Below are 14568 nucleotides of genomic sequence, written 5' to 3' on the forward strand. Positions count from 1 at the left end.
CAGGGGAAAGCACTCAGAAATACTCACGCTGCCAACCAAGAAAGAGATTACAGAAGAGGAGGCAGGGCAGAGAATTAATGCAAGTCCAGCAGTAAAGAGGCTGACAAGCCTCTTTCACACGCCACCAGCTCCCCCGTGCTCAAAACAGTTTGTAAACTGTTTCCTAAACACAAAGGAAAAAAAGAAAAACCCCAGACCTAGTCCTGACCTCCATGAATGAGTAACCAAACCCAACAGCTTCCTGCAAGCTTGAGGGGGTGAGGAAAATGAGGGCAGGACAGAGGGAACTCCACACTTCTCCCTCTCAAGTCTCGCTTTGGGCACAAAGATTAAGGATGCAACAGCTCTTGCTGTTCTCTCATGTGGGTGGTGGAAAAAGGCCAGAAATAAGGGAAGGCAGCCCTTAGCTGACTGCTGGTGCCTGGCATTCCCACCCCAGAGAGCATCTCTGCTCCTTGTTGTGCTGCAGGGGAGGCTCAGCAGGGGCTGGCAGCTCTGCAGAGGTGTGGATCAGGAGCAGGCTGGAGGAGGAAGCACTGCCATCCCCTGACAGCAAGGACAGCCCAGAACACAGCACACCACAGACAGGATCACATCCAATACCAGAGAGCATCTAACCATAGAGGGGACAAACTTCCTGACACAAGCCACCCTCCTGTGACAAGGTGCTGACACTCTCAGAGCTTGTGCGTATTACACTGGCTCCTTCCATGAGAAAAACCCAAGGGGACACTCCCTCCCTTTGGGGACACACCCACACCACTGCTCTGGTGGGGCTCAGAGGTTAACTGGTGTGGGAACTGCTCCAGCAGAGCACAGGGCATGTCCAGGCACTGCTGGGCTAGTCAGTCCCACTCCCTCCACTCTCTGCAGCAGCATCTAGTTTTGGGTTAAAAAAACCCTAAAAGCATGAAAGTGTCAGCACAGGACATCATTTGCAGCCTGCAGGGTTACCTTTTTGGGGAGTCATGCCTCAGCAGCGGGGAGAAGGCAGCAAGTCTGTGTTTTCACCCTGCCCATCTAAACCACAGGCACAGCCCCTGCTGCCTGGGCTCATTTTCCAGATCACAAGTTCCTAAAATAGACCACTCTGAGGGCTTTGCCCACCTGACACCATGGAAGGATCAAATGAGAGAGCCCTGTAGGAGCCCTGCACTTCATCCTGCAAAGATTATTAACAGGAGTCTGCAAAGAAAAGATCAATCTTTCACTGTCCTGAGTGAAACCACCCAACCATGCTGGCAGTGAGGAGAAATGCTCCCACCAGCCTGGCAGGGATGCACCAAAAATAATGAGTTCCCCAAGCAGCCTCTCCTCCGTGCATCTGTACGGAAGAACGACCATCATTACAGCAATACATCATTTCCACTTCTGCCTGTCACTTACCTCTAGTCATGTGTAATGGAACAGAGTAACAAGGTGAGGGGAAGAGCTGAGAGTGGAGGGAGAAGTTCTCAGAAACAGGGCTGTCTCTGAGGTATATTTGCATGAGCAAAGTTTGGCCATGCTCAGAGAGACACCCAGCTCACACCACAACAGCCTCTGAACAAACCAGATACTCCCAGGGAGCAGAGCAGTGACATCCAGGCAACCCTAACTCTGAACAGGAGTCACTTCTGTGTGTGACTGGTCCAAGCAAAGGACAGCTTAAAGGAGCAGAATGGCCAGGAAAACCCCCACCACAACTGCTACCAGTTTTTATCCCTCCAGATACAAAGCCCAAGCTCCACCAGATGAAAAACTGCATGGATTGAAACCAGGCAGGAGAAGGAGCCAGCCCAGTCACCCAAGTGGCTGCTGCCCAAGAGGAACAAGTGCACAGAGCAGGAACAACAAACATCACTGAGGAAAAAAGGATGTGAAACATGCAGGAGCTGACTGGAACAGGGACCCTTTTCACTAAGGACACAGTCTCTGTTGAGGAAGCAGCTTGGGCAGTCCAAAGGTCCTGCCCATGCTCCTGGATGCAGAGGCATTCCCAAAATTGCCTCATAGTTGTATTTACTGCTCACTCATGGAAGCCCTGGTGCAGTGTTCCACACTACCTGCTGTTGAGAAGAAAGTCTGGGTAAAGAAATGAAAGTTAAAACCTGCTCTGAATTCCAGAGCTAACAATTCCACCCCAATTTCTCTGCCACTGCAAAGGGGCTGCTGCCCCATGGGCACCCAGCACCAGGCAAATCCAAAACCTCTACCCCTGACCAGCAGGCTGGAGGAAAACTGGAATGTTCCTGCAGCTGATGCACAGGGCTGTGACAGCAGATCTTCACTCTGGCCTCTGCTTTCCCAAGAGCTTTTCTGGTGGCCCTACCAAACATTTGATGGCTCTACAAGACTGACCTCTCACAAAGAGGCTAAGAGACTTAATTCTTTAATGATGATGAAGTATTCAGACATCTGGAGAGAAGTATTATTCAATTACTAGCCTGCCAAGGGAAAACCTCTCTTCCCTAATCTTAGCTGCAGCAATCTTTATTAGTGCCTGCATGCTGCGTGGCAGCACAAGGAAGTGCCTGCTGCAGAGCACAGGCAGCAGGCAGCAGCAATTGTGAGAACCTTAACTCAGCATTTCCTGACAGGAGTGATTAAAATCTCAAACTCAGTGTAATATTAGCACTTTCTCAAGAGACTGACAGCCCGTTTGCCCTGTTTACTTTACCAATTCACAGCCTGCAGAGCAAACTGCTTATGGTACTATCAGATTTAAAATGAATACAGACCCACGGCAAATGAAACCAGCGACAGAGAAGAAATGGCCGAGGCTCAGCTCTGCAGCTCACCAACATGACTGCTCACTTGCTCAGCCTCCTTTTTTAGCATTTCTCATTGGAATTGCACATGAAGAGACCAGATATTGCCAGGTAAAGGACCAGCCTGGGCCCTCCTGTCCCTGCACACCCAGAAATATGCAACGTACAAGAGACCACAGAGAGCAGCCGTTCGCAGAATGAAACCCCAAAAGGCTGTCGCCAAAACAGCCAAAACCCCGGGCACAAAACAGCCAGGCTGCAATTCAAACACCTCCTCAGCTCGCTCTGAAACTGTCCTTTGTCCTGTGTGCCAGCAGTGCCAAATCCAGTGACAGGGGAAGGGGCCAAACACAGATTTGCACCCCTTGGTGTGCACAGGTGGTGTGTTCTTCCAGTTCTGCATCTTCCTAGGAAAGGGGATGGAGCAAACTGTGAAAAAGGCAGCTCTGCCAAGCCTCTACCTAAAAGCACAGTGCAAGGCAAACTGCCAGCCCCACATGCTTCCCTCAGCCCAGAAATGGCTGAGGTTTGAGCTGGCCTTTTCACTCTTGCCATCCCACTAACTCCAGGCTGTGGGCTTCTGACCCTGAAATAAAGCAATTTGAGGGTCTTTGTAGAGAGCTGCCTAAGGGGAAATGACATGAGTCCTGAGCAGAGATGTGTAAGCATGTGCTGACAGGGACAGCACACACACCAGCAGGTCCTGGGAGAGCAATTGTGCAGCACCTCCCTGCAAAGTGTGTCACATCACAGGACTGGCACTTCACCACCTGCACAGTGAAGAGAGCAACTACTGAGGACAGAAAGCATCCCCAATCGATTTCTTGCCACCTGTAGAACAGACTGCACCCCCACAGTCCAACCACCTGTGGCTGGGTTCGAAACAACAGCCTCTGGCTGAAGGGTGCAAGAGCAGCCTCTCTCCCACACTCTGCCCAGAATGCATCCAGACCTGTTATATCTCTACTTGCAGTGTTAGATCTGCTGCTGGCACCTGAACTTACCCCTGCAAAATCCCCTTCTCTGGCCCAGAAGCAGCTGCCATAAGGCTGATGCCTCTGCTACCTGCAGAGCACAGCTATCAGCGCCAACACAGAACACAGCCTGCCTCTGCCTTTTCAAGGGCTGACATTGGCAAGGAAGGGACTGGGGAGGCAATGACACATTTAGCCTCATTTCCCCAAAATGACACACAAACGCTGGCACACGTCCTCTGGGAGCAGAGCTGTTCCCTTCCTGCCGGCCGGGGATGTGGGGCAGAGGTGCTGCAAGCACCAGGGCTGCTCCTGCTCCTGTCCCGGCCACGCAGAGCCTTTCCGAGGCCAAACAGTGCCACACAGTGGCAACTCAGGGCTGCTCTCCATCCAAGCGGCTCCAAAACACCCGGGGATGCTGCGAGGAACAGGCTAAGAGGCTACAGCTCCGATGAGGAAGGAGTTCAGAGCTTCCCAAAGAGCTGCTGTCATTATCCAGCCCACGGCTTCATGGCTCGGGAGCTTTGGCAGCGACACAGATTTAAGGTTTCCTTTCCGCGTGGTTATTTTGGGTGACATGGCCCCATAAACAGTTGTGCCAACTTGAGAGCTGCCCCACAGCAGGCACAGGCAGCCTGAGAATAAATATCTTGGCTGCCAAAACCAACAGTGACCAAACCCTAGATCCCTTCTGCCGTTCTATTTCTGATGGTGTGAGGCTTCTCCATGATCAGAAAGCTCATACTTTTCAGAAGCCAATGTTTCAAACAGAAAGAAATCAAGACTAATGGTAAATATCAGACAGTGATATTTATGTGATATTTATTCCATCAAGCTGCACTTCAGTGAGCACAGACCCCACTGAAGAGAGCATGGGGAAGCTCTAGCACAAAGTGCTGCACTACAAACACATCATTGCCTCCCACTTTGCCAGCTGCTACATGCCTCCTGTGACAGCACTGCAAAAGAGAAATCCCCATCAGTGCCCCAAAAACACTGACAGCATATCATGCCAAGCAGCTTCATCAATGATTGATGGAGAAGCTAAAGCTTGACGTGTTCCTTTCAATGATGCTGAGGAAGCAAAAGTCCCCAGAAGAAAAGCTGAGGAGAGAGAAAACAACCAACGGCAGGAACATCTGAAAAATGCTGCAGCAACGTGCCAGAGCTTATCTTTCAAAGCCCCAAGAGTTCACCCCAGTTCCACCCAGCTGAAGTCACAAAGTCGTTACAAAAGCACAAATCCAAGAGGCTTTGGGCCCCAGAGTGCGCAGGGAAGGTTTTCCCAGTTCTTAACTCCAATCCTTAACAGCCATTTTAGGACAGGCAGCCCAGAGCTCCCTGGCAAGTTCTCTTGCAAGTCAAATGTGCCAGAGCAGTGCAAAGATTCCTGGAGGATGAGCTCCCAACCACCACTGCCCTTGCCCGCATTCCTGGGCCTGACAGAGAACACCCGTGCTCCTCCTGCAAGGTACAGCTGGACAGGCTCACAGGAGACACCACCAGTTAATTATATTTTTAATTCTTGCAAAAGACAGGTGCTGGTCTGGCCTCTCAGCAGAGCAAGTTATGCAAATGTAACACCTACACTGGAAATTGAAACCACGGTTTTCACATTCCCAGTACAAACCTCCAGTCATCTGGCAGTGGGACAAGTGACACACTTCCAGAACAAGCCTCAGAACTTCCAGGGTCGCTATTAACCCTGGTCTCCAGCACCTGACCTCATTTCCCACCAGGAACCTCCCCCATGTTAGCACCCTCAGAGCAGAAGCATTTTACAGCATCTCCTGTTTGTGCCTCTCCCCTGCTCCACATCAGCCACGCCAGCGCGCGCTGCCAAGAAAGGGATGGTAACAACAACATGCCTCAAACACGAGAGGCACGAGGTCACCAGCTCCTCAGCCTGACCCAGGCACAGCTCCCACAGGGAAAGCCAAAACACTGGAAAATTTAGCAACAGGAAAGCAAAACAGATCCAGTGTCATTCCGCTGCATTCCAAACACATGAGACCGAAGCCACCCGCCGCCTCCTGCAGTACTCACGTCGCTGGGGCTGAGGTTCCCAAGCCCGTTGTCCTGCTCGGAATCCCGGCCGGACTCGTGGCCCTGGCAGGAGCGGGGGTGGGACGGATGGATCCAGATCTCCAGCCTGGTGGCATCATCTCCCACTTGTCGCAGGGTGGATTTCTTGCCCTTGCCCCGGCGGTTGGGGCTCACATCCAGCACCTGATGTTTCCTCTGCTCCATCTGCTCGGACTGGGCACACAGGACACATTTCACATCACCCAGGGATCAAGGGTCAGGGGAAGTGTATCGTTTCATATCTGTGGAAAAATTAGCCTTTCCCCCTGCCTCATAACCACAGTTACTCATGGACAGATCCAGAATCTGGTTCTGACTCTACAGGATAGTACAGGTGAGCAATTTTCAACTCCAGCTACCCCAGGACAGGAAAAGCTGTGTCCAGTCCCAAGAACATGTGGCAGCCCATGTGATCATTCCCTGGGGCACAAAGGCACTGTAGCCACCTTGATCCATCCCCACAGGTGCAGGGCACCTATGGAATAAAGCAATGATTGTGCTACATGCCAAGGCCGTGCTGCAAACCACAGCAAACAACAGCCTTTGCTGAGCTCAGCTAAATCAGTTTGTGACCCAGAAACAAGAGATTCAGCTGCCTAAACCACCCCAAAACCTTCGTTCTGAAGGCTGCCTCTCTCATGAAACCTCTTAGAAGTAGGTAAGGAGTGTCTCCAAGTCCAAAAGCCACCACTCTCTCCATGCTCTCCAGCACAGGACAGGTAGCACAGGCAGGTGCAGCATCCCACAGCCCAGCTCCAAGGCTCACCTTGCGTTTTGTCTCCTCAAACAGACTCATGAGGCTCTCCTTGGCAGTGAGGATGGGGTTGCTGGCAGCCAGGCTGCGCATGTAGTAGTACACAGCATCCAGCTTCCTCCTCTGCAAAAAACACAACAAAACAAAAACAAGTGGCTCAGAGCTGCCATTCCCTATGGGGCATTCAAAGACAGGTTCCCATGTGCTTCCCCTTCCCTCTCCCTCAATATTTCCTGGGAGACAGACACAGTGAGAAAAGTCCTTCCCAGCCATCAAGGAAAGGTGCTTCTGAACCCTGCAGTTCTGAATTGCTCTACTTTAAACCAGCAGCTTCCAGTGTTGGGAACTGGCAGATCCCTGACAACCTCTGTACCCCAGCATGATGCTTGCATTATCTGCTGCCACACCTTCCCTGAAGTCAATTTTCCTGCATGGCTGGAGTAGCCAGCACAACTGAAACCCGGGGAAGTCACGTGTGAATGTTGCTTAGACCAAGGCCCACAGGTTCCATGATAAGATAGCAAACAGATGGCTCTGAGCACAAAAATCTCATGCAAAAAGTGGGCTGTGTTTTCAACTTCAAACAATTACACTCTCAACAGCCCACAGAACAGTCCCCCCAAAATCCCCCAGGGAGTAGCGTGTATCTGACAAAGCTGCCTGAAGCCACAGCAGCTGGAATCCACACAGCACATCCTGCCGTCGGCTTTTTTTTTCTTTTAAGAAAAAACCCAAACCATCTGAACACTGCCCTAAACAATGCCTTTCTCCACCAGATGGAATCTCCCAGCCATCCCAGGGGCTCTCCCTGTGCCTGCACATCCTTGCATGAGGAGCATCTTACTGTGTAGATGGCCAGAAGTGCCAGCTGGTTGTACGGGCGGCCGTTTTTGGGAGCAATTTGCTGAGCCTTCAGGTACCAGCTGGGGAAGGGAAAAAACAGAGAGAAAGGGTTACTGAAAGGACATCAGGCTGCCTTCCTTTTCCTCAAGGGTGTAGAACTTCCCCTGGAACTGGCATTTCTGCAGGGAACTGGCCCTTCCCACAAGTGCCCTCTGCCTGCAGGAGTGAGCACAGACAGTGAGCTGTGCCCATCCTGGGCAGGGATGGGGCACTGGGCAAGAGAGGGCAGATCGAGCTGCAGAAAGAAATATCCCTGGCTCACCCCACAGATGAGCAAGGAGCAATAAGTGCTGGTAAGTGAGAGCAGAGTGAGAGCATACAGATGCAAAAGCCAATGCAAGAGCAATTGGTCTAAACCCTCCCTGCTGCAGGATCAGCACAGGACAACTTCCATCACCTCCATTTCTAGGTGGAGGATGACTGGATCTGGCAGTTTGCTTTCTGGAACAGAAAAAGTCAGCTACACCTTTCAGCTTTACAGGACTGCGATACAACACAGGAGTGGAAAGACATTAAAAAGGAGAAAGACTTCCTTGGCTAGAGGCAAGTTCAGGGATGAGAAGACATCCATCCCTGGTCTCCAGAGGCAGAGCTGTGCTGGAAGGACACAGCAGCTGGTTGCCTACCTGCGGGCCTTGCCGTAGTTCGCCGTGTCGTTCGCCTGTTCCCTGTACCGGCAAATGTCCCCCTGGCAGATCATGCACCTCTGGGCACTGATCAGGGCGTACTTCACCTGCAAAGGAGCAGCCATGGACCACCTGGGACACAGCCCTGACTCACCTGCAGACCCAGCGAGCCCACAGGGGTTGTACAGAGCCAGGAGGAGGTCAGTGACGCACTGAAGGTCTCACAAAAGGGCAGCAGAATGAAATGACAAGGCTCCATTGCACTCGTTCAGCATTTGTAGGGGCAAGCCAATCCCCTAAACACCTCCTCTCTGACACAATATCCCACCTCTCTCCAGAAGGGGGTTGTTCAGTCCATGACCAACTTGAGGACAGCTGTTAGATAAACACAACTCTCCGGGAATGAAGCTGGATTAAAGTATCCTTTCCCAGCTGTCCCTTGCACCTGCACTCACAGCTCAGGGCAACATGTCAGGGAGGCAGCACAACTGCCAGCTTTGCCTCATTATTCTGGATTCCACAGGCAGAAAAAAGACATGTTCAGTATCTCAGGAAAGGTCAGGGTGCCTTTGGACACTTCTTTCCTTTATTAGCTCTGGTCACAGAGCTGGTACAAAACAAGTCCTTTGCAAACAAAGCTAAGAAACGTTACTACACCAGAGTGCAGAGTTCCCCAGCAGCTGAGAAAAATTTCCTGCAAACAAACTGGCTCTGTTTGGAGTACAGCTGCCCGCCCCTTGGCAAGGGCAGCACACTGAGTACAGCACCTTGCACAGGATTACCAGGGTGAGAAGTCTCCAGGAGGAAGCCAACGTACCATTTTCCTGAGAGGTTTACTGCGGATAGCCATCCCATCCATGTAGTCCTCCAGTTTGAACTGGTAGGACACCTGCAGCTTCTGCAGGAGACCATCAAAAAAAGAAGAGCCCTGCAAAACACACACAGACGCACACATGGATGTTGTGATCTTTCTAGTGACAAGCACAAAATCACCACACCAGAGCTCCATCTCCCTAAGGTTTGGGTTGTTTCTCTTCAGAACACAACAAGGAGCTTGAGGAGTCTCCAGCCTCAGAGATTTTTAAGACTGAGCTACACAAAATCAGGACTGACTTGATTTGGCATTTAATGAGTCCTGTATTGAGGAGGATGGTTGGCTAAAGGCCTCTAGCAGTTCCTTTTCTCACCTTAATTCTTTAAAATACATCTTCTCAGGTCTGTCAGCCTACCTAGTAAAAAGACTAAACTGAGCTGCAGTTTTATAGAACGACTTCCAAGCAAATTTGGTAAAGTTGGCACAAACACCTCCAGAAACATTTCTGTTTCACTCCACTTCAGGGCATTCATTTCATTTTAGCTTAAATCAATTTCTAATTAACACAAATACACCAAAACAAACCTGATTAAAATTGTAACAGATGTCTACCTCGACCTACACCCACCCCACTAAACCATAATGTGTCTGAGCATCCTCTTTGCATAAGAATGACCAAAGGCACTGGAGACATGAATAAGATCAAGATGACCAGCTGCCTCATTACACCATCCCTTTCTAAAAACGAGTCAACCCCACCCAAAGGTTTGGTGAAATCTGAGGATGTTTCTCTTTTCTTACCTCATCTAGAAGCAAGAGCAGTTTGTTCCGAATTTCTTGGGCATTTTCCCCCTGGGGGTCCTTGAGGAGCTGCCGGAATTTCTCAATCACCTGGTAAAAAGCATTTTTCCACAGCAACTGGTCCACGTTCTGGGTGTCAGAGAACTCGATATCCATCAGAATGCACCGTTCATAGAGCTGCAGCATCTCCACCCTACAGCAAAACACAGTCGAGGAGAGGGTCAGTGCAACAACAACTGCCCAGGAACACGTGCTGAACCACCTGCTGCTCACATCCAGCTGCCAGCAGCACTCAGTGCTTCCACACACATCCCCCGGGGACATGGGAGCTGCTGCAATCTAACACCCTTCCTGCTCCAAGTGGGCAAATCCAAAAGGAGCATCCCCTTTGTACAGGTGGCTCAGAATGGATCAAGGCTTGGCAAAGAGCAAGGAGCAAGGCTACAGTTCTGCCAACAGCAAGACACAAGTGTCTCCTGATCCAACACAGAGAACACACACACACTGCCAGGCTCTGCTCCTTCTGAGCACAAGGTCTGGGCCAGGAACCAGAACACAAAGAACCACAGGGCAACAGAGATCTTGCCATTAAAATGATGCCCACTCCCCATCCATCCAACCTTAATACAGAGACACAGACGCTGCTTCCTCAAAAATGAACAAGTTGGGATCAACGGAAATAAAGTCTCAGAGTCCCAAAAATCACATTCCCCTTATCAGCTGCCTACAGCCCTACATGGATGCTGGAACAGAATTTCTCCCCGAAATTTAATAAAATAGCTGCAAGGTAGGAACAGAACTGAAACATGTGGGGCAAGTTAATGGTAAAGGGGATCCTCAGCTGTTCCGGCCTTATTCCTTATAACCTTTAAAGTCCTGCCATAAGAGTAGGAGAGTGTGGATGGTAAAGCCTGGAGTGATGCCAGATGGCAATGCCTGGAAGAGCCTGACAGGATAAGAGAAGGATGCTGGTGGGTTCCTGCACAAAGCACAGAGCCAGGATGGGCTGCCTGACCCCACACAGTCCCCAAACCCTGCACATACACCGGGACAGCACAAACACCAAGAGAACTCGACATTTCTGCAGAGGGATATCAGGTCAGAGTCCCCACACAGCTGGCAGCAGGCACTCAGACACAGGCAAGACACAAGGGACACTGCCAGCAAGGACATGGTCAGCTGTGCAGGTTCCCAGGGCAGGGTGGGCTTCCACAGGTCACAGCAGCACTTCCACAGTGTTTCCCCTCCCTCCCTAACCTGGGTGACCTCAGCACCTCGAGGAAGACCTGAAACCTCTAGAGCTGCTTCAACTGCAGACATATCCCACCCCGTGGTCAATAGAGCAAGTGCCCAAAACACAGAACAAGCCCTGAAATGAGCTCACTTGCTGGATTTGCTGCCAGTCAGCTCTGAAAACCAGCCTCCACAGAAGCCCTGCAGACACAGAGATCACAAATAAACACGAAAGATGCCAAGTAAAAACCTGCTACAGCCATGTTAATCAATCCCCAGAGCAACTTCTTCCGTGACAGACTGGCATCACCAGACTACTCCCACTGGAGTGTCACCACACTGAGTGGCATCAAGAGCAAAACTACAAAGCACTGGAAAGGCACTGCCACTGACAGCACCAGGAACACACAAAATGCTTCCTGAGCACACACTAAGGACAGGTAAGAAAGCAGAAGTCTGACAACAAACACTGAGACCACTGGAACCGAGAAACACCAGCTTCAGCAAGAGCCAGAAGAGCAAAAAATCTGCAGCAGGTGCTTGTCCTGCTCCTCAGGCCCCCTACAAGGCATTCACCAAACACAAGAATCCACGGCCTAGCTCCCAGCCCAGGGAAGTGACATCCATCCTCACCCACAGTTTTCCTTTCACCACCCACACACCACTGGCACACAACAACAGACCCAGCACATCAAAACCTGGCAATCCAGTGCCACATCTCCCAGCCACTGAGACACAGAGATCCCCAAGGAGACACAGTTCCGCTGTATTTCACCCTGGAAATGACTCACTCCCCTCTCCACAGCCCACCCACGAACCTCAGCTGGGCCATCTTCTCCAGCCCCTCCGGGCTGATGCGGTCTCTGGACAGGAGGTTGCTAAGCTGCTGCTCCTGGTTCCCAGCCTCACGCAGGAGTTTGCTGAGCTCCTGCTGCTGCATGTTCCTCATCTGCTGCTCCATCTCGGGGCTCAGAGGAGTAGGGGGGAGTGGGCCACACAGGTACTGCCCTGCCTGGCCAGGGTACCCAGGGTAATAGGCTCCTGGATACACCCCGTTGGCTGGACCCATAGGATACTGCAGGGAATATCCACCGTAGGGATACTGGGGGCCTTGCCCGGAGGCACGAGGGTAATAATAGGGGTTGTCAGAGTTCTGGAATTTATAGTAGGAGGTTTGGGCCTGGCGGGCTTCCCCCCAGGAGGTGGGGCTCACTTCATCATCCGTGTCTAGGAAGTGAAGCTGAGCAGTCTGGCTCTTCAGGGCGGGTTTTTGGTCCGGGTTGTTTGGGTCCCACAGCCGGCGGGCAGTGCCACCTCGGCCCCGGCTCCGGGGGCCTTTGCTGCCAGCCCCACCCAGCAGGAGCCTGGGCCCGGGGTGACTGGCCTCAGGGACACCCCCTGAGCTGGCAGACAAGTCCGTGTTGGCAGGCAGGAACAGAATCCCACGGCCCCTGCCTTGGGGCTCCCTGCTCTGGCTCCTTGCCTCTGAAACCTCTAAGGCCTTCGGGGACTTTTTTTTATCTGTATCTGCCAGGCTCACATCCCTGTTCGTGGTCCTGCTGACAAATTTCACTCGAAGGGGTCCCTTGACTTCCCTGCCATTGCTGCTCCATTCGCTCTCACTCCTGGAAGCTCGGCCCTGCTCCGAATGCCGTCTCCTGTCCGAATTCCTGCTGGAGACGTACACCTCTGCCTCATCAATCCTGTCATCGTCCAAGGAGTCGGTGGAGGACACAGAGAGCTGCTTCCTAGGACGTAGCCTTTCCCTGGCACGCTCCTGCCTCCTCTCCACCCCATCCACGAGCAGGGCTCCGTCCGTGCTGTTGTTGCTGCCAGCTGAGCTGGTGCTGCAGGTGCGGTACCGGCTCCGCCGTTTATCCGTGCGGGAATAGCGCTTGGTGGAGCCCGGCTTCCCCGGCAGTGCCTCGTCCCCTGTCCTCCTCACCCTGTCACTTCGCTCTGCTCGTCTCCCTTTATCCCCCCTGGAGGCTTTCACTGCTTCCCCTGCCTGGCTCCCCTCTCTGTCCTCCTTGCTCGGTTTAATTTTCCTGTTGTTGTCCTTTCCAGAACCTTTCTCAGTCTCTTCATCGCCCTCGACTTTCAGCTGCTCCATCCTCCCGGTGATTTCCTCACTGGTGGACAACGGCAGGGAGGGTTCTTTAGCAGCAGAGTGTAGGCGTTTCCCAGGCTGGTAGATCTGCTGGTCCGGTTTCTTGGTTCTCCTGGGGGTCTTTGGACACCACTCATCCACAATGGGCTGCTTGGATGAGCTTTCCTGGCTTTGCAGGCCTCCTTTGGTCTCTGTTTCTTCCTTTTCCTGTGAAGGACCATTTTGTCTGGGGCCATCCCTTTTGTCCCAGTCCTCCACAGCTGGAGCACCCACTCCCACAGAGTCCTTGTCCCCAGCGCTCTCCTCCTTGTCCTCCTCAGCTCTGCTCCTTTCCTTCTCCAAAGCCTCTTGCTTTGGTGAGACAAGTTTGTTCCTCAGTCTGGAGAGGCCAGGCTTGTAAATCTCCTGGTCTGGGCGCCTGTTGTCTTTGCGATGCCTCGGCTCCTTCACCTCCTTCATGTTTTCTAGGGAAAAACAGATAGAAAAAGTTATTCCCAGGGACCAAAAAGTACCATGACAAATATTCAAGTCAGGGCAAAGAGCCTGCCACCCTTAGGGCAGATCTAAAATCTATGTCAATATTTACAATAAATCACAGAATATGAGTAGAGAATGAGAAAGTCTAACACAGCTGACCAAATCCTTGGCCTGATCCATTTACAAATCCCGTCCTGCAACAGGTTTTGCCTCAAAGCATCAACAAGGCACAGGCAAAGCACAACACGAGACTTGAGCAGTAGCAAAAGTAAAGTTGTATCACCACGTGCTCAGCAGCAGTCACCTGCCTGCTGTTGTTACAGGAGCTGCCACCCCCAGCAGCCCCCGCTCTGCCACCAGACCGTCCGGAGTCAGAGACGCCTTTCCCCCTTGCTCACAATCCGGTAACGTTTCTCTCCTCCTCCTTTAACCGTATTTACAAAAAAAATCGTTACAGAGCCCAAACCGGACCACGCACGGTTAAACGACCCACCAAAGCCGAGCTGCTCCGAGCTGCATTCCCTAAACTTTTTCTCCGTCGGTCCCGCGTACCGGCCGCAGCCCCGAACCTCAGCCGGTACCGGGGGCTCGGCCTCAGAACCCCGGGGGGCTGTGGGACCGACCATCCCGGGGCAAAGCCGCTCCAGCTGCCGCCGCCCGCCCCGCAGCCTGCCCGTCCTCGGTGCGACGCCGGCCGTGCGCTCCCACCCCGGACACCCCCGTGCCGGCGCCGGCGCGGCGGCAGCTCTGCCCCAAGCACTACCCCAGGCGCAGCCGGGCAGCGCGGCCGTGCGTGCCCGGGGGCAGTTTCCTCTGCGAGGAAGGGACGGCCGAGCAGCGGATCGCGAGTGCCCCCGGCGCCCCTCACCTCGCCCGCCGCCGGCCGCGCGGGCCTGCGCCGCCACCATGTCCCGCAGCTCGGCGGCCGAGACGCGGACGCGCTCCAGCTCCTCCGCCATCTTGGCTGCGCCGGGGGCGGGCGGCTCCGACGGCGGCCGCACAGGGACAAACGGCCGTCGCGGCCGCGCGCAGGCGTGCACG

The 14568-nt window shown here is 52.9% G+C and overlaps 1 protein-coding gene across 2 annotated transcripts in view; it reads right to left on the reverse strand.

The window, feature by feature from the left end:
• The window catches only part of SMG6 (SMG6 nonsense mediated mRNA decay factor), a 105427-nt gene extending 90915 nt beyond the window's left edge, over positions 1-14512 (reverse strand). For both annotated transcript variants that reach the window (XM_066333344.1, XM_066333343.1), the window contains exons 1-8: positions 14396-14512; positions 11759-13514; positions 9708-9900; positions 8910-9020; positions 8093-8199; positions 7408-7486; positions 6576-6686; positions 5771-5983 (exon numbers count right to left, since the gene is read on the reverse strand). In XM_066333344.1, coding sequence (XP_066189441.1) covers positions 5771-5983; positions 6576-6686; positions 7408-7486; positions 8093-8199; positions 8910-9020; positions 9708-9900; positions 11759-13514; positions 14396-14486 — 2661 coding nt within the window. In that variant the 5' untranslated portion in view covers positions 14487-14512. The remainder of the gene's footprint in view (positions 1-5770; positions 5984-6575; positions 6687-7407; positions 7487-8092; positions 8200-8909; positions 9021-9707; positions 9901-11758; positions 13515-14395) is intronic.
• Positions 14513-14568: the final 56 nt, after the last annotated feature.

This window comes from Sylvia atricapilla, chromosome 20, assembly GCF_009819655.1.
Source record: "Sylvia atricapilla isolate bSylAtr1 chromosome 20, bSylAtr1.pri, whole genome shotgun sequence".
Taxonomy (NCBI): domain Eukaryota; kingdom Metazoa; phylum Chordata; class Aves; order Passeriformes; family Sylviidae; genus Sylvia; species Sylvia atricapilla.